Raw genomic sequence first — 18,837 nt, 5'->3', positions numbered from 1 at the left:
GGTGATCCCCCCAGACCCACCTCCCCTCCTCCCACAGGAGGTAAAGAGCCACACATACCTACATCCTCCTCGTGCTAGTAGCGCTCCCCCTCCCACACAGCCACCAGCTCATCTGCCCCTGCCTCCCGGCACAACTGTTGCCATAGGAGTTCTTCCGCAGTGGCCCATGGTCCTCCTTGAGAGTTGTAGAGCGTGGAGAGTTCCCACTACCTGTCAAGGTGGGGATTTTCATGGTTCGTAAGTCAAGGAGGGGCAAGGTCCGTCTACTAGCACCACTGGATGGACCAAACTATGCTTTTTTCCTTCAACCCTCTCAGTCAGAGGATTGGACGATGACAGAGATAGAGGAGGAGCTGAAGAGTCAGGTGGCGGACCACACCTCCCAGTGGATGGGACAGGAAGGACTAGGACTGTTTGCACAACAATGGCCGGGTTGCATGATGGACATTAATTGGTGGGCTGGTGCCGAGGTCCCACACTTGAGCATAAGCTTTCGAGCCCCTCTACAGTGGAGACCTCCGCGGGATGTGATCGAGTGGCCCTTGGCACAGGTGGTGCATTTCTACCAGTGTACAGAGTCACAACTCTCAGCATGGTTGATAGATGCATTGATAATATCACATGGAGCATCTATCACCCCTATGGTTCGACCGAGGGCCACCATGGGAGATTGGAGTTCGCCGTCCAGAACGGCGGCAAAGCGTACTTATATGCTCCATATTTTTCCTCCTCATCGGCAGTCTCCACATTGAATAGATGCCTGTTTGGTCAGTCATAGGTTTCCCCATGAGCTTACACCTTGTATCCTGGAATGTGAATAGTCTCCACTATAGTGGGGCACATGGTTCCAAGAAGTTGATTGTTTGGCAGGAGTTGCAGCCTGTCCTTGCTGGACGGATCGACATCTTACTTCTACAGGAGCACAAGCTCACTCCCACCCAAGCCCAACCGGTTGGGAAGGTACTCCCCGGCAGCTCGCACACCTACTACGAGCACGTCATAGGTGCCCACGACAGGAGGCGTATGCACCTCTATTGGCCTGAGTCTCACTGCTTGTGTACAAGACCACGGGACAATAGTGGCAGGGAGGGTTCTATGGATCAGATTGGATATTGGGGACTTGTGCCTTGGAGTCCTCAATGTCTATGCCCCTACGGAGGTTAGGGCACGCAGTAGGTTTTGGGTGGAGATCGCGGATGGACTCCCAGAGGTAGACTCCTGGATTGTTGGTGGGGACTTCAACAACCAAGAGGCTTTGGAGGACAAGCAGGTTAGAGGCAGAAACTACCAGGGTATGGCGAGGGAGGAGCAAGAGGCATGGGAGGTCTTTCTGCTGGCAGTTGGAGCACGCGATGCCTAGAGAGACCTTGCCTTCCACAAGAGGGAGAGGTCGCTGGACTTCTCTTGGGGATACAAGCGGCTAGGTGGAGTCCTGCTGGAACGGTTAGATAGGTTTTATGTCGAAGAGTGGGTGGTTCTCGTGGAGGCCAGATTGGGTAGTTCGCGGGCACCACGTTGTTCGATCATTGCCCGGTTCTCCTGACACTTGATCCCCCAGCATGTGCCCTAGACACACGATCTTGTCAGATCCTTGACTCGATCTATAGGAGGGAGGAGGTGGCGAGACATATAGAGCAGATTAGGGCCAGGGAGTGGGGCAGGAGGGATCGGATCATAGAGGAGGTAGCAAAGGCCCTAGCCAAGTAGAGCAGAATCTTCCAAGTGGCAGCCATACAAGTTAGGCAATAGTGCTAGGAGGAGGAGAGAGCACTGTGGCGGGAACTCGCAGCCACACAAAGATTATTACATGAAGCACCAAGAGATCCCACCCTCCACGCACAGTAGGTGCGTGCGCGAGCAGCCATTGCTGGCCTAGAGGACAGGCGTTCAGAGTTCTCTTTCCTCACCTCAACAACCTTCTAGGTGCGGAAGGGGGACACGATGTGAAAGGAGTTCTTCCAGGTGCAGTAGCCTTGCACCGTAGGAGAGTAGATACGCAGCCTTTGGGATCAGAATGGGAGGACTTGTTCTAGCCCAGACGAGGTAATGGAGATTGCCACCGACTACTACAGGCGTCTTTTCTAGCTGGAGACAGCCTTAGCTAAAGGACAACGATGTAGGCAACAGGTCTGGGATCACATCCCGTTCCTCGTCATAGAGGAGATGGGATGCTCCCTCGTATCCCATTCATAGAGAAGGAACTAGAGGAGGCCACTTCATACATAGAATGGGCATAAATGTTCGGGAGAGGACGGCCTCTCTAAGGCCTTCTTGACTACCTATTGGGAAGTGGTGAAGGACCCCCTATTGATGGCCTTCCAAGAGATTTTCACTTTAGGACAGATGCTAGGGAGTCTTTCGGCAAGCCTTATCTGTCTTCTCCCTAAAGGGAGAGACCAGTTGGAGCTTTCCTAGTGGAGACTGATCACCTTATTGTCAGTGGCCTATAAGGCATTGGCAAATATGATTGGTATGTGACTATGCCTCGTCCTTCCAGACATCATCCATGATACACAGACATGCTTTGTCTAGGATAGGAGCATCCTAGACAATGTATTTACCTTCTTTGAGGTGATGGGCTCAACATAGAGATTGGCCGTACTACTCTTGGATTTCGAGAAAGCTTATGATATGGTGGATTGGGATTTCCTAGAGGGCACCATGGTGAGGTTGGGTTTCCCCCAGGTTTGGATCCATGGGGTCTGCGCACTTTGCAGATCGGCCACCAGTAGGGTCCTCATAGGTGGAAGGTGAGGGAGGAGTTTCGATTGGAGAGATCAGTCCGACGGGGCTGCCCCCTAGCCCCATACCTGTTCCTACTCTTTGCAGAGGCGATGTCTCACTTCCTTAGGTCACGTGTGAGCACATTACGCAACCTCTGACTTCCAGTGAGAGAGAGGAGACTGAGTTGTTAGACTCAAGAGTATGTAGATGACACATCATTCTACATAGAGGACGATGAGTTGATGTTGGAGAGAGTGAGGTTGGCTTTTGAGGTGTTCTGTTCTGTAGCGGGAGTAAAAATCAACTGGCGAAAGTCGGTTGGTTTCCTCACAGACCCGGGCTCTAGCACGGAGTGGGGCGTACCCCTAGGATTTAGATGGGTGAGCAGAGGGCAGACCGTCTGGTACCTAGGGTTCCAGGTGGGACTCGACATCACTCTTGCCCAGCAACTTTTTTCTCTCCTCGATTCTATTCAGAGGAAGCTGACCTATTGGAATACGACTCGCCTCTTACTAGCCAACCGAGCCCTGGTGGTCAACCAGGTCCTCCTAGCGACAGCCTCGTATATCGCCTCGTGTTGGTGCTTTGTCTCATCCTGCGTAGTGCAGCTTCGCCGCCTAGTGCGGAATTTCCTTTGGTCAGGTTCAGATGGCTCCAGGGATTCCAGGGCCAAGGTGGCTTGGGCGACCATCATACGGCATCGGTAAGAGAGAGGGCTTGGGATCATAGACCCAGAGTATTAGAGTATGGCCCTCTTGGGCAAGCTAGTTGTCTGCGGCCTCACACCGGGCGAGCAGACCTCGAAAGTCTTATTGTAGGAGGGTCTTTAGGATTGTACACTGAGACTGGGTGGGGAGTGGAGGCCGTCCCTGAGATGGATCTTTACGTCAGCCCCCAGAGCACCCCTCCCAAATCACCTTTTTTACGCAACTTACTTCGTGTGTGGTAGGGCCTCCGTAAGGCCCTAATCCAGAGCCCCCCAGGTTGTTAGGACAAGATAGACCGTCAGTCGGTGATTTGGAACCCCTAGGTCAAAGATCGGGAAGGGGCATAGATTGAGGTTGGTTGGGAGGTTGACCCGGCTTGTACCATTAGGACTTGGTGGGAGGTGTACAGGATGGTGGACGAGGAGGTGCTGCAGCGTGTATCAGGCTGCCAGAGAGGAGTGAAGCTGAGGAGAAGGAAGATAGATGGAGGGATACCTCTAGAGTGGCTTGCTCCCTCGATACGAGAGTTGATAGAGCTTGGGGAGGTATGGGCCGCTAGGTTTTCATCAACAGGCATCCCCCTATAGGTGGCAGGTAGAGTGGGCAGCGCCCCGCAGGGGATTTTCTTCGTCGTTTAGGAGGGGGGGCGTTTGGCCCTTGACAGAGGGCAGCAGGATGAGGGGATAGCTCTCCTTTCATGGAGGAGGATTCGGGGGGTAGGCCTTAAGGGGAAGACATAGCGGCTGGACCTCTATGTTTTCTGGAGGGAGCTCAGGAAGTGGCGTCTTTGGATCTGGGAGGACAGACCACTTGATGAGCTGGAGTGGAATCTAGGAGAGTGGCTATGGCCGGCCATTGCGGTCGCCAAGAAGCCACCGAGGTTCCTGGAGTACACTGCTAGGATTCGCAAACACGTACTAATGCAGGAGGTTATGGATTGGGCGCCGTCACTTAGCAAGCACTGGGTGGAGCACAGCATCACGAAGCCTTTCTGATGGACTTTCTAGTGCCGCCTATGGTATAGCTGGAGGCCGAGAAGGGTATCGTATGGTTGGTGGCACATAGAGGCTTGGCGGTGGGAAGTTGGCTTGCCTAGATGCAGAAGGGGGGAGGTTGTAAGCGTTGCACACAACAGCCTCTGGAAAACCCAAAGCACTGCCTTTGGTCATGTGAGGAGGCACAGCTCGTGTGGAGAGGAGCATACCGCATCCTTTGCCGTATAGCACCAAGCGTTGGATGTATCTCATGGAGAGCTTTCTGCTAGCAGTAATCAGCCAAGGCTGTCACCTTTTTTATGAGGCCGGGATGCCGGTCGTGTGCAGTGGTCCATTTGAAGGCTCTATCCATCCGCCAGGTACTGGAGCCCACAGCAGTGATGTCGAGTCCCACTCGGAACCCCAGGTATCAGACGGTCTGCCCTTTGCACACCCATCTGAATCCCAAGTGGACGCCTACTCCGTGCTAGAGTTCGGGTCCGTAAGGAAACGAATTGACTTTCGCCAGTTAATTTTCGCTCCTGCAGTGCAAAACACCTCCAAAACTAGTCTCACTCTCTCCAGCATCAGCTCATCGTCCTCTATGTAAAGTGCGGTATCATCTTCATACTCTCAATCTAACAGCTCCGTCTTCTGCCTCACGGGAAGTCGAAGGCCATGTAGCCCACTCTCACATGTGACCTGAGGAAGTAAGAAATTGCCTTTGCAAAGAGTAGGAACAGATATGGAGCTAGAGAATAGCCTTGCTGGACCGATCTCTCCAGTGGAAACTTATGTCCCCTCTTGCTATCTATGAGAACCCTACTGGTAGAGCCGATCTGTAAAGTGTAGAGACCCCGAGGATCCATGCCTGTGGGAAACCCAACCTCACCATGGTGTCCTCTAAGAAATCCCAATCAACCTTGTCATAGGCTTTCTCGATGTCTAGGAAGAGTACAACCGATCCCTGAACACTGTGTTGGGCCCACTGAGTTGCCTCAAAGAAGGTAAAGTACATTGTCTAGGATGCTTCTATCTTGGACAAAACCTGTCTGTGTGCCATAAATGATGTCTAGAAGCACGGAGCGGAGTTGCCTATCGATCATCTTGGCTAGTGCCTTATAGGCCACTGACAATAGGGTGATTGGTCTCCACTGGGATAGCTCCAACCGGGTCTCCCCCTTTGGGGAGAAGATTGATAAGACCTGGCATCCCTCTTGAGCTGAAAATCTCTTGGAAGGCCAGCAATAGAGGGTCTTTCACCATCTCCTAGTAGGTAGTGAAGAAGGCCTTAGAAAGATTGTCCTCTTCGTGGCATTTCTGCCCGTCCTTGTGCATGGAAACCTTCCTCTCATTCCTTCTCTATGAAGGGGTCTAGGAGGGAGCGTCCCGTTTGCTTTGTCACAAGGGACGGGATGTGGTCCCAGACTTGGTGTCTACAATGCTGTCCTCTAGCTGAGGTTGCCTCTTGCTAGAAAACATGTTTCTAGTAGTTAGTGGTAATCTCCATCACCTCATTTGGGCTAAAGCGAATCCTCCCATACTGATCCCGGAGGTTGCAAATTTGCTCTCCTGAAGTGCGGGGCCGATGGATCTAGAAGAACTCCCTACACATCGTGTCTCCCTTCTGCCCAGAAAAGGTTGCTGAGGTGTGGAAGGAAAACTCAGTGCGCTTGTCCTCGAGGTCGGCGAGGGCTGTCCCTGTGCGCAGCTCCTGTGTGTGGAGAGTGGGATCCCTCGATGCTTCTTGGAGAAGTCTCTGCATGGCTGCTAGGTCTTGTCGGAGTGCTCTCTTCTCCTCCCAGCTCCGTTGCGTGGCCTGTAGGGCTGCTTCCTGGCAGATCCTACTTGACTCGGCTAGGACCTCTGCAACTTCCTCTACGATCCAGTCCTTTCTGTACCACTCCCTAGTCTAGAGGTGCTCAATCTACCTCCTCACCTCCTTCCTCCTGTAGATGGAGTCAGGGATCAGACAGGATCATGTGTCCAGGGCTGGGGCATCAAGTGTCAGGAGAACCGGGCAATGGTCAGACAAAGTGGTAGGGTTTGTCCAAGCATCACTTGCTTCTACTGCGAGGAGAAAGACCTCCCATGCTTGCTGCTCATAGTACGGGGGAGTTTCGGAAAGGGAGGAAACGGAAACAGGAAAAGGCGAAGTTTCGGAGTTTCGGCCAAATTTTGGAAACGGAGAAACGGCGTTTCGGATTGTACACTAAAAGAAATACAATATTGTATTCAATATATCAATGTCTACTACATGTATTCAAATTCGATACAAAACTTTTGAGTCCATGTCATATGATTGAAATCATGATTCATTATACATTTCACGAGTCATGACTCACGAGTGAAGATTAAGGAGTCAAGACTGAGGACTCAATGGTTGAAACTTAAGACATCTTAATACAATTAAGACTGAATTTTCAAAACATAAGGCAACAAAATGAATTAGAATTTATGACTTACGAATAATCTATGATGTAAAGAGCAGTGAAGAGTGACATCAAGAATAATGGAACAAGAATCAAGATGCATAATAAGTGGGATCAAGATACAATGATAGTAACTATGTCATGTGAATAATATGTCAAAACTCCAAAGTTCAGTGAGGCTATAAGTATCAACATCAATGAACAACTGACAACTCTAGTTTGGACTCTGCTCTGTTAAATTGACTCTTGTATATCACGAGTCATTCGGACTGTGAGGATCTACGCACCATCTCCTCGTCCAACTCGGAGGACTCTAATCGAGAAGTTGATGAAGCAGTCTCAGCCTCATCCTCAGACTTTGGCTCTGACTCTACCTGTGATGCACGACACGTGTGGCCCTCACTCTAACCCTCCTTCATGCACGAGTCTCATGCACCAGTGCCGATAGCTCCTCATAGAGCATGGAGTAGATATCCCGCTTCTCCTCTGGTATCTGCGGAATGTCACGCACCTTCTCTAAATTGATCTTGTCAACATTCACCTATAAAGGTGAACGAGACAAAGATATATTATATGAGAGGAGATTCAATATATTCAATGTTCATACATATCACAATTTACAATCCAACTTCCAAGTAATTTAGCAATGTCAAGTGTCAAGGACTCAAGGTTAAAAAGTTAATTATACATAATACTAATAATTACGAATTTACTTGTGAAGGCTCACGGGACAGAGCGGTCCTCTCAAGAAGCTGGAGATTGCAATGGCAAAACACTAAACGCTCCAATTGGGCAGTTAAGGGCTTGTTTCTCTTTTTGGTGTGGAAGAGAGCCCATGTGCTACAATTCCTCTCAACAGGCCTTGAACTACAATCTTGCGAGAGGACTCGAATGGCAATGTGTTTCTATTCAAATTTAAGAGATCGAGATTAAGTACTTGGAAATTGCTAATATGTATGCCGCAAAATCAACATTTTAGTGGGCAATAGATTATAGAACTTGTTACCTAGGTTGCATAATGCATTAGATAATCAAGATTCAAAATATAAAAGTCACCAGTCACATACCAAAGTAGGAGCACAATTGCCATATTTCTTCCACCAAGAGATAGGTTGAAGCTGTGTCTCTCGAAGCCTAGTTGTGGGTCGGCCAAAATAAAGAGAATGATTGCAGAATGCCATCAAATCATCCTCTACTCTTCTCATCATATCTATATCATCCCTTGTGAGGTGCCTCATGTACTCCATGAAGCCCTTCTCTAACTCCTCGCTAGTGTGCTGCTCTTCACTACGCCAAAGGGGATGCAAGATACATGCGACAACATGGATTGATTTATGGAATCAATCCCATTGTGCATTCCACACTGCACGAATCTCATCAACCCTATAGATAAAATAAGTTAAAGACTTAAAAGTTAGAACGATGATCAATCATGAAGGAGTCGTTTATACCAAATAATTACATGTGTAAAAGTTAAACAAAAACTTACTTGTCTTGGGGCAAAAAATTGTGGCGAAGCAAGGCCTCGTCAATTTTATCCATATACTCATATAGAAGCCTCGAAGTGCTCCCCTCCATATCAATGATGCGTAATATAGTGTAAATAGGAGTGAGACTTTTCACCAATGCCTTTTGCCTCAATCCACCAACTCTCATTTAAAATATTGCGTGTAAAAGCAAGAGCCTTTGGAGACTCTCTCTGACTCCATGTGAGCCAATCCTGGTATGCAATGGCCCGTATCAAATTTGGACGGACCCGTATCAACCTCTCCAATACAATAAAGATATAAGCAAATCTAGTGGTGGAGGGCTTCAATAGCTCAAGTGTGCTATTGGCTCGAAATATGCTTGTGATGGATGGTATCTTTTTCACAAATCTTACCAGGCTTGTTGCCGTCTTGAAAATGTCATCCACCCAAGATATTTGCCTAACATCTTCAATAAGCAAGTCAAGGCAATGGGATGCAAATGGAGTTCATACTATGCTAGGAAACTCCTCCTCAAGCATACGTGCCATAGACACACAATTGCTTTCATTATTTGTCACCACTTGCACCACGTTTTGGACTCCTATGTGCATGATGACTTGTCCCATGTGCTTCCAAATGAAAGCTCCTGTGATGGTAATACTTAAGGCAGAGGCATCGATGGCCTTAATGAACATGGTGCCTTCACATGAAGACACCAAAACATTGTAAACATTCCTTCGGCCCATATTTGACTATCCGTCGCATAATATTGTGCATCCATATTTCACCCATGTCTCCTTCAAGGGGTCCTATTGAGCCTCTATGGATTCTTTCTCCTTTAAAAGCTCGCGTGTGCGTAATGCATTTGCGGAAGGACCTTTCCACTCACACCCCATGCAGCTTACTGTCCTGATTGTCTTCTTCCAGTGATGTGTAGTGGCCATATTGAAAGGAATAGCACACCGAATAAATAAGCATGTGAGTTTCCTAGTTGCCTCCACATCTGCCTGCCTCTGAAGTCCTGCATGGATACTTGTACCATGCAAGGAGCCTTTTTTCCCACCACCACTAGAAGATGGCAACGAGGTCCTTTTTGCATGTGGACCCGATACGGATATGGATGCACTTATTTTTTATGGGCGACTAGCACCTCCAATTTGGCTAGCGCCACTAGGCCCACTAGTCTCTCTTTGCCCCACTTGTGCTTCATTAGCCCAATGTGGTGTTGATTCATCCTCTTCTAGCTTAATACCTATACGCTTTCGGCGCCAAAGATGGAGACTTACTGCTACTTTTGCCAGCACATTTGCGCAAGGCCCGATGTCTTTATTGGGAACGCAAGCCAAGTGGTCTTTCACGTGCGTTACACTCCGTAATTTCTTCAATCCACAACAGTTGCACCGCCGCTTTTTTGATCCGCCGGAGTCCTCATATCCCTTCATTGGAGTGACATGCCTCGAATATGGGTCTTGCACCATGATATGATTGGCCTTTAGGAGTTAGGACCTAGGTAATGGATTAAAGGAGGAGGAGATTCGAGAAGAAGAAGAAGAAGAAGAAGAAGAAGGAGGAGGAGGAGGAGGAGGAGGAGGAGGAGGAGGAGGAGGAGGAGGAGGAGGAGGAGGAGGAGGAGGAGGAGGAGGAGGAGGAGGAGGAGGAGGAGGAGGAGGAGGAGGAGGAGGAGGAGGAGGAGGAGGAGGAGGAGGAGGAGGAGGAGGAGGAGGAGGAGGAGGAGGAGGAGGAGAAGGAGAAGGAGAAGGAGAAGGAGAAGAAGGCAGAAGAAAGAAAAAGAAGAAGGAAGAAGAAGGAGAAGAAGGAAAAAAGAAGAAGAAGGAGAAGTATGAAGGAGAAGGAGAAGAAGAAGAGCTTAGAGGAAGAGGAAGAAGAAGGGGAAGAGGAAGAGGAAGAGGAGGAGACGGGAGCTGCAAGTCCGAGGGGAAGGAGGCGAGAGCTACTGGTGTGCCGTGCGCGCGAGTCCAAAGTTGGGAAGGAGAACGAGTTTTGGTGTTGGATAACCACTCGAAACGGGCCGGAGGATCCCGAAACGGCGGTCTCTCGTTTCCATCCTGGTTCGAAACGGCCTGTCCTTTCGGCGCTGTCAAAATGTTGTTTTGGGGTACACTATTGTTGTTGCTCCCTTGCCATACCCTGGTAATTTCTGCCTCTGCCCTGTTCGTCCTCTAAGGCCTCCATGTTGTTGAAGTCTCCTTCAACAACCCAGGAGTCTATCTTTGGGAGTCCTGCTGCAGTCACCACTTAGAACCTGTTGCGTGCCCTAACCTTAGTAGGGGCATAGACATTGAGGACTCCAAGGCACGAGTTCAGTATATCCAATTTGATCCATAGAACCCTCCATGCCATAATCGTCCCGTGGTCGTACACAAGCGGTGAGGCTCAAGCCATTAGAGATGCATATGCCTCCACTCCTGTCATGGTGGACACTGATGGTGTACTCCCAGTAAGTGTGTGAGCTGCTTGGGAGTACCTTCTCTACCCGATGGGCGTGGGCGGGGCTGAGCTTGTGCTCTTGCAGAAGTAAGATATTGATCCGTCGGGCAAGTGTAGGCTTCAACTCCTGCCGAACAATCAACTTCCTGGAACCATGTGCGCTATTGTAGTGGAGGGTATTCACATTCCAAGATGCAAGATGTAAACTCGTAGGGAAACTTGTGAGTGATCAAATAGACATGTGTTTGTCATAGGGAAACTTGTGAGTGACCAAACGGGCTGCTGAAAAAGAAGAAGAGCTATGGGGCATGCAGATACACTTTTGATGCAGGCCTAGATGGTAAACTCCGTTCCCCCATGGTGGCCCTCAGGTGTGATAGATGCTCCAGGTGGTACCACCAGGGCATCTATTAGTAAGCCTCAAAGGCGTGACTTTGTACACTCGTAGAAACGGGTTGCCTATGCTAGGGGCCACTTGATCACATCCATCGGTACTCTCCATTGTGGAGGGGCTCGAAAGATAATGCTCAGATGTGGGACCTCAACACCAGCCCACTTGTTAATGTCCATCATGCAACCAAGCCACTGTTGGGAGAAGAGTGGTAGTCCACCTACTCCCATCCACTGGGAGATGTAGTCTGCCACTTGAGTCTTCACCTCCTCCTCTATCTGTGTCATCGTCCAATCTCCGGAGGGAGAGGCCTGAAGGAACAAAGCATAGTTTGGTCCATTTGGTGGTGCTAGTAAATGGACCTTGCCGCTCTTTGACTTGCGTACCACGAAGATCCCCACCTCCAGAGGTAGTAGAAACTCTCTATGCTCCGCAATTCTTAGGTAGGACCACGGACCATTGCGAAAGAACTCTTGTGGTAGCAGCTGTGCCTGTCTCAGGAAAGTATGACGGGCGGCAGGGACAGATGAGCTGGTGGCTGTGTGGGGAGAGGGGGGGGGGATTAGGTTGCTGGTGAGTGGAGAATGTAGGTATGGGGCTCATCACTCTTGTGGGAAGGGAGGGGGTGTCACTTGTACTGGGTGAGGATCAGCGGGATGGTGGGGTGGTCGGAGATATGAGGCGAGTATTGGGGGGGGGGGGGGGGGGGGCGGTGGCCCTGGAAGGGGGGGGGGGGGGTTGTGGCGTAGGGTCGGAGGGGGAACCATGGGGGGGGGGGTGCGTGTGGGGGTTGTGTGATCTTTGGTGAGGTAGCGTGTGACGCCTCCATGGGTGGTGGATGTGGAGGCCTGTGGTCATGCTGGGTGGGACGAGCATGGGGGGGCTGTGGGGTGCTTTGCCAGGGGGCGGTGTCAATAGTGCGATGTGATGGGCACGAGTGTTCAGTTCGGAGAGAGTAAGAGACTAGAGCTTTACTGTGTAATCAGAACCTAAGACCAAACCCTATGTAAAGTTAGTGTCCGACTCTACTATTTGCTTTTGAGAAAGGCATCCAACTTATCAAGTCCATCCAATTGTCAATTATTTTTCATCAGGAAAGACCATCGACTGCTTTCCATTTTGTATGGGTTTCCTTTAGTTTTCTAAACAAGCATGCTAACATACTATTTGATACATACAATTAGATTTTTTCATTATCCTTTAATACTCGGTTCATTTCACATCTCCATGCATGCGGGAAGTGTGCAGAGCGGATTGGAATATGGCCATGGATTGGCTAGGCGTGGGCATGGTAACCGCATGAGGAGCCCATGGAGGAGGGATAGGGACACGTGGAGTAGAGGAGGGGAATCCTTGTGTAGGAGTGACCCATGGAAAGTGTGATGACGTACCATAAGTAGAGGATGGAAATCATTGCATTTGAGAGGTCAAAGGTATGTGATTGGGGGTAGTGAGGGGGATGCCCATCACAGCCATCCCAGTGGGAAATGATGTGCTCACTGCGGAAAGATGGAGGGAATTGTGTTAAAGGGCGGCATGCACTGTAACGAAGCCCCATTGTGCAAAGTGATTGGAGGGTAAGTGGATGGTGCAGTGTTAAAGGGTGGCATTTCCTGTAACATTGCACCGTGATGTGAAGGGGTAGGAAAGTGTGATTATGGAATGGAGAATGAGAATATGCTAGGAGCAGAAATGGAGGTTCCAACTCCTAGTGTGGAGGATGCGGATCTCGAGTGTAATCCAAGGTTTTGGAATGAAGAAGAGAGGAAATCGAGGTGTGGGCTGGAAGAGGGTGGGATGGGAGGGATTTGAGAAGAGTGGCTCACATGCTTAAATGAAACAGAATATGTAGATATACCTGATGAAGGATGTCTGCTTTGAGGGCCCCCTCTATTGAAGTTTATATACAAGTGACTAAGACATTGTGACTTGGTTACGAGTCATTCGTGCGTATCACACAAAACCGAGCATTGCACAATATCCGTAGGATACTCTTTACAAGAGCACCAGCTTTGATATCATGTGAAGAAAACTGTGGAGTAGTTGCAAGGGTTTGCACTAAGGAAACATAGAGTGTACGACCGTGACAAAAACACAACGATATAGACATAGACGTGCAAAATTCAAACCCTAAAAGCAAAATTGAAAACTCAAACACACAAACACAAGCAGGAGAGAGAAAGAACACAACTTTGAAGTGAATGAAAACAATAAATGAATGAAGAGTGTACGGACAGACTGTCCAAGCAGTAGTAGTGTCGGAGAGTGTCGTCCACCGGAGATGGATCCCAAGAGTGTACGGACTGCCCAAGGACTGACTGCTGCCCAAGGACAGAGCAGTAGCGTCGGAGAGTGGCGTCCACTCTAACCACCAGTTGGAGAATAGGGAGTGCTGAAAAATGAAGGGCAGCAGAGGCTGGTCACCATACCACCAGAGAAGGTTGAAAACTAATCACTTGAGGCAGAGAACTGTTAGGCGACAACATGAGAGGTGTTTGCTGATGTAGGCGGCTTGTTGGACAGCAAAAGCACAGGTACTGCAGCAGTCGCCTGGTGCGAGAGATGGCAGCAGCCTTCACCTCACCCTAGATGCTGAAAGCGCAGGATGACTAGGTGCTATGATGATGCATAAGATGGAGATCTCCAAACAGTAGGGCCATGGCTGAAAATAGGCCACCTGGGGTCGGATAGTGATGGGCTGCAGTCAGTGATGGCTAGACAGCAGATGGTAGGTGGTTGATGGCTGAAATCTGTAGGGTAGAGTGAGAAACCTGTACAAAAGGATGAAGATTGAATGGGGGCAGCCTGCCTATATATAGATGTGGATGGACCCTCCCAAATTAGGGTTTCACAAAAACTCTCTTGAATTGTGCACCGTTTTGCATTTTTCGGTAAATAAGCATGTTTTGGGCTGTTACTAATCATCATGTAATGCATTTCTTAGCTCAATATATGAGAGGAGGCCTCTATAGAGACTTTAGTGGGACTCGGGAGGGTCGGTGTGAAAGGATCCTCTCCTTGACAGATCATGCGACGTACCCCTTTTTGTCTACACTACCAGATCAGAGCGGAGGATATAGATGAGCAATATTGGAGCACCAGCAGCCACCCCATTGGCACAGAGACGGAATCTCTGATGAGTTCCTACACAACTTTTGGAGGCGGTTACATGACAACTTCAAGCCTAGGAAAATTTCTCTTCATATGGGTTGAGGGATGTAGCCAAGCCATTGACCTTCAGGATATATCCTCTAGGGAGTCTTTATCAAAGATTTGGATACATGGAAGCTTTGAGAGAATGAGGAAGAAAAGAGAGGCTTTCCTGCAGATTTGGGATTCAGACAGCTCCTTTCATACTACCCCTCAGGTGGTCTGGCATTTTAGCTCATCCGATTAGTTGTTCACACAACCATTGTATTTCTGATGTACTTAGATACTCTTCATAGAGTTCCTTGTACTTTGTATTTACCTCCTGGGGCCCCCCTTGGGGGGTTGGGGGGGGATGTGTCTCTCCGAGGTGTCAATAGAATTTCTTATACAACTTGATAATAGCACACAATTTTTTTTAAATGAATACAGATCCTTTCTTATGCTACCAGTGTTTGATTTTCAACTAAGAAAGGTGATAATATGCTATTTTCTCAACAGTCCAGCAGGATATAAGAAAGGAAAACCACAAGGGCTCCAAGTGTAATTCTCAACAGTTAAGCAGGATAAAAGCAAGGGAAAACCAAAACAATTCCAATTTTAACTTCTGTTTGTAGGCAAGCTTGCATTCCACAGCTTCAGATCTTAGGCATGATTATGGAACTTTGAAGAGTTTTAATTGTTATGGAATGTTCTGCTTGCATCATTGTGTTCATATTCCTTCTTTTGCACCTCTTGAGGGGGGAGGGGAAAGAGGGTTTTCTAGATAAAGGGGAGGAGGTGTGATTGTGTTTATGTGTATGTATTCACTTCTCCTGCTGTTGACAGGATGTAATGAAGTCTAATTTCAAAGGCTTTTCCGATGCTCAAATGGTACCAGGATGTACTGCAGGGACACCTTCTGGTAACTGGTCTTTTTTTTTTTTTTTTTTTGGGATTGAACGAAATTGATTGTTTCAAGGATGAAGGCATCAAGAGGTCCACCCTCACAAATGATAAAAGCAGAGCAGCTTTACCCATCAATGCTACTTCTGCTGGTTTATGTAATGAAGTGATTTGAATTCTGCTGAACCTTATGGCCTTCTTTCCTAAAAACTGGTTAATACAGGAGAAGCATTGGTTGTCTTTGAAACTAAGACATCAGCAGAATTGGCTTTCCAACAGCTTGAGGAAAGTTGCCTTGTCCTGACCAGTAGTAAAAGGTGTTGAATCTGAAACCCTTGCTCCTTGTCCTTTTTCTGCTGCTCTCTTTCCTGTGGGGGGGCAGATTTTGCAATGTGCACAAGTGGCCACACGTGTATCCCTGCATCTGTGTGCATGGGTACATGTACATATGTCTCAACACATATACTGTACATATGCACATACATGTGCATGCATGCACACACGTGTGTGTGTGTGTGTGCGCATGTGTGGATATGTGCATGTGTGTGTGTGTGTGGGGATGTGTGCGGGTGCCTGTGCAGGCATATGTGCGTGTGTGGGGGTGTTTGGGAGTGTGTGGGTGTGCATATGTTCGTGCGTGTCTGTGCAGGCGTGTGCGCAGGTGTGAGCGTGTGCATGTATGCGTGCACGGGTGTGTGTGAATGGGTGGATGTGTGTAAGTGCATAGGTGTGAGTGTGTGTGCATGCACAGATGTGTGTGAATGGGTGGATGCGTGTAAGTGCATAGGGGTGTGCATGTGTGTGTGCGCACATGCGTGTGTGTGAGAGAGGGGGAGATAAATGATTCCAAACTTATTATCAGCGATGAATGTCAAAATCACATTGTCGCCTAACTTGTTTTTCGTTCTTGTGATTTTTGTCAACATCTTGATGTCATTAGGCCTCTAATAGCAATCAAGGTGAAACCGGATGAAGCTCGGGAATTTGCTAGGTTTCCAGGTCATTTTCCCTTGGACAACTTTAAATCTTGGAAGCAACGACAAGATGAAGTTATGGTATGCTCCAAACTTTTCATTTCATGAATGTCTTTGTGAAAAGAAATGTACATGATTTTTGAACTTTAGAATGGGGGGATTAGCATGCATTTGTAGATGGAAAATGCAAGAATAAAGCACTCTTTGTGGTGGTAGTTTGTTTTATTAGGGGCATCAACACACAATTCAGAAGGAAAATCTATAGAATAAAGCACTCTTTGTGAGCAAGGGAGTGGGGATGTGTGGTGCTTTGGTTTATGCCATTGTCATCCTACCCTGCTGTTACATTGAGATATATTACAGAAGAAGGAACATTGCAAGGATTTCTATTGCATAATGCTTCACAGCCATTGGCCCAAGTGTACACTGATGAAATTTATCAATGCCTTGAAATGAAGAGCACAGTACAGATGATTGTATGGATTCTTTGAATTTTACTGCTATGGCTGAAAATTTGGAAATTCAACCAGCCAAATCAAAGTTTTCACTAACGAATGGAAGAATGCACTAGTTAGTAGAAGCCTATTTGTCATTTGGCTACTTCTTTTCCATGGAATGCTTCTGGTAAGTAGCAAATTGATTGATTGGTTCATGTAAAAATTAGCGGTGAAGCTTGAGATCTGGAGACCCTCCAGTTGACCACTATATCAGTCCTATTCCTTGACCTGTGCCAATCCTTTGGTAAAAATCTCAGCCCTATTGAGACTTGCAACAACATATATGCTTGCTCTTTAAAGATGCATTAAAGATTGAGTCTTCTTAGAATACTCTTGAGCGACTTATAGCTCCCTACTGATGCGCTGCTGCCCTCGCCCCTGCCATCGAATCCCATCGATCAGCACCGCCGCTGTCTGACCATTGCGCCCCCCCTTTCTCGTCAGAATGCTGCGCTTCCCGCTCCGTGCCACCACACTGCGCCTCTCCCTGCTCACCCTGTGGTGCCCGCCTCTTGCACCTTCACTCGCGCCGCCTCCTGAGCCTCCCACCGCCAGCAATCCATTCACCCCCCTGTGGCTCCGCCTGCCTGCAATCCTTCTCCCCCCACGCCCCCCCGCCCCCTGCCCTGGTATCCCCCTTGCGCTACCTCCAGGCGGAGGATTCAGGCCCACCACCCTTAGCAACTCCAGTCAGGCCCCCGCTGTCTTCCACCCTGTGGCTCCAGGCTCTCCACCTGTGCGGCTCCAGGCTGGCGTAATCGCCCGGTGCCTGCGCCATCGTCAGAAAGTAGCCCCCTCCCATTGCTCCCTCCATTTGCAGGAACACATTCTTCTCCGGCAGTACAACAGTGTGTTTTGGTAGGTTTTCAGTAGGAACGCGCAATGGAAACCTCTAGTTAGATGCCGGTGCATTCTGCGAGTGCCCCCTAGTCAAATACCTTGCACGTCTTCCTCTTTGAGGAACATCTCTTAGCAGTCCGTGCCACAGAGATGGAGCTAAAAGAAACAACGATCTTTGGTCAGGTCGTAGAACACTCCCCATCTAGGGCTCAGCTTTGGGATTGGCTTCACTCCACGTTGCGCATTGGCACGGCGCAGATCATGGAGGCGATTCTCATGGGGCAAGGGATCTTCAGGGTACGACTCACCTCGACAGACGTAGCCCATGAGCTAGTGGCCAGTTCTCCCTATGCTTCCACGAAGGGGGTCATTTACATGGTCCCTTGATACAGTGGCTTTACAGTGGAGGCATTCGCGCTCCACAACAGTTTCCTTCGATACCCGTTCACCTTACTCTTCCCCGAACTGTCGATTGAGTACCGCCAGCTTGTGAAAGACTTTGGACGATTCTTCGACACTGTCCTTCCCACCTCTTTTGCGGATGCAGTGACGGCCGCAAGAGTCCCAAAGGTACGGGTGGCGGTGAAAGAGACAAAGAATATACCACATTTTCTAGAGATTGAGGCAGGTGGATATCTCTTCAGGCCGTAGGTTATTGTGACTGGGCAGCCAGGGCAGTGCTTGCGTTGCCATGACTTTGGGCATTTGGCAGCAAAGTGCACGCGCTTCCGAGCTAAGGTGGCTTCGTCGATAGGTCGACAAGTGGACGCGGATGGCTTTATACGGGTCCAGAGACGACAAAGAGGGAGACAACAGGGGGGGCCGTAGTCAGCCCCTCACACACATGCACGGCAACAAGAAGCCACTCGTGAAGACCATAGACATACACATCCACCCCCACAGAGGCGTCATAGGCCACCTTACCCGAGGGCCCACATCCCGCCCGCCCACCCACCATGTGCCTTTGACCACCCCACCATCCCTCAATCCTTCCTCTCCCCACCACCATCCCCGCAGACCAACCCCCCCGATCCCCACCAAGTACAGGTGACATCCCCCCCCCCCCCCCCCCCACACACAGCCACCAGCTCACCTGTTCATGCCACTCGTCACACTTTTCCGAGGCAAGCGCAACTGCTATCACAGGAGTTTTTTTGCAGCGGACCGTGGTCTTACCTGAGAGTTGCAGAGCGCGGAGAGTTCCCACTACCCCCAGAGGTGGGAATCTTCGTGATACGCAAGTCAAGGAGCGGCAAGGTCCATCTAGTAGCATCACCAGATGGACCAAACTACGTCTTCTTCCTTCAAATCTCTCACATAGGAGATTGGACAACGACTCAGATAGAGAA

General features: G+C 49.1%; 1 protein-coding gene across 19 annotated transcripts in view; it reads left to right on the top strand.

Moving 5' to 3' along the window:
* Positions 1-18,837, top strand: part of LOC148012063 (protein ANTI-SILENCING 1-like) — a 155,034-nt gene that overhangs the window by 113,114 nt on the left and 23,083 nt on the right. For 18 of the 19 annotated variants that reach the window (XM_087669792.1, XM_087669793.1, XM_087669785.1 and 15 more), the window contains 3 exons: positions 15,121-15,196; positions 15,401-15,494; positions 16,118-16,232. In XM_087669792.1, the coding sequence (XP_087525918.1) occupies positions 15,121-15,196; positions 15,401-15,494; positions 16,118-16,232 (285 nt within the window). Of the gene's footprint in view, positions 1-15,120; positions 15,197-15,400; positions 15,495-16,117; positions 16,233-18,837 lie in introns of those variants that run through there. The other variant, XM_087669794.1, reaches the window with a different exon arrangement.

This window comes from Lygodium microphyllum, chromosome 27, assembly GCF_053477565.2.
Source record: "Lygodium microphyllum isolate KBCC chromosome 27, Lygodium_microphyllum_v1.1.10, whole genome shotgun sequence".
Lineage (NCBI taxonomy): Eukaryota > Viridiplantae > Streptophyta > Polypodiopsida > Schizaeales > Lygodiaceae > Lygodium > Lygodium microphyllum.
Note: the sequence above shows the minus strand (reverse complement) of the source record. Positions and strands in the feature narration are given on the sequence as shown.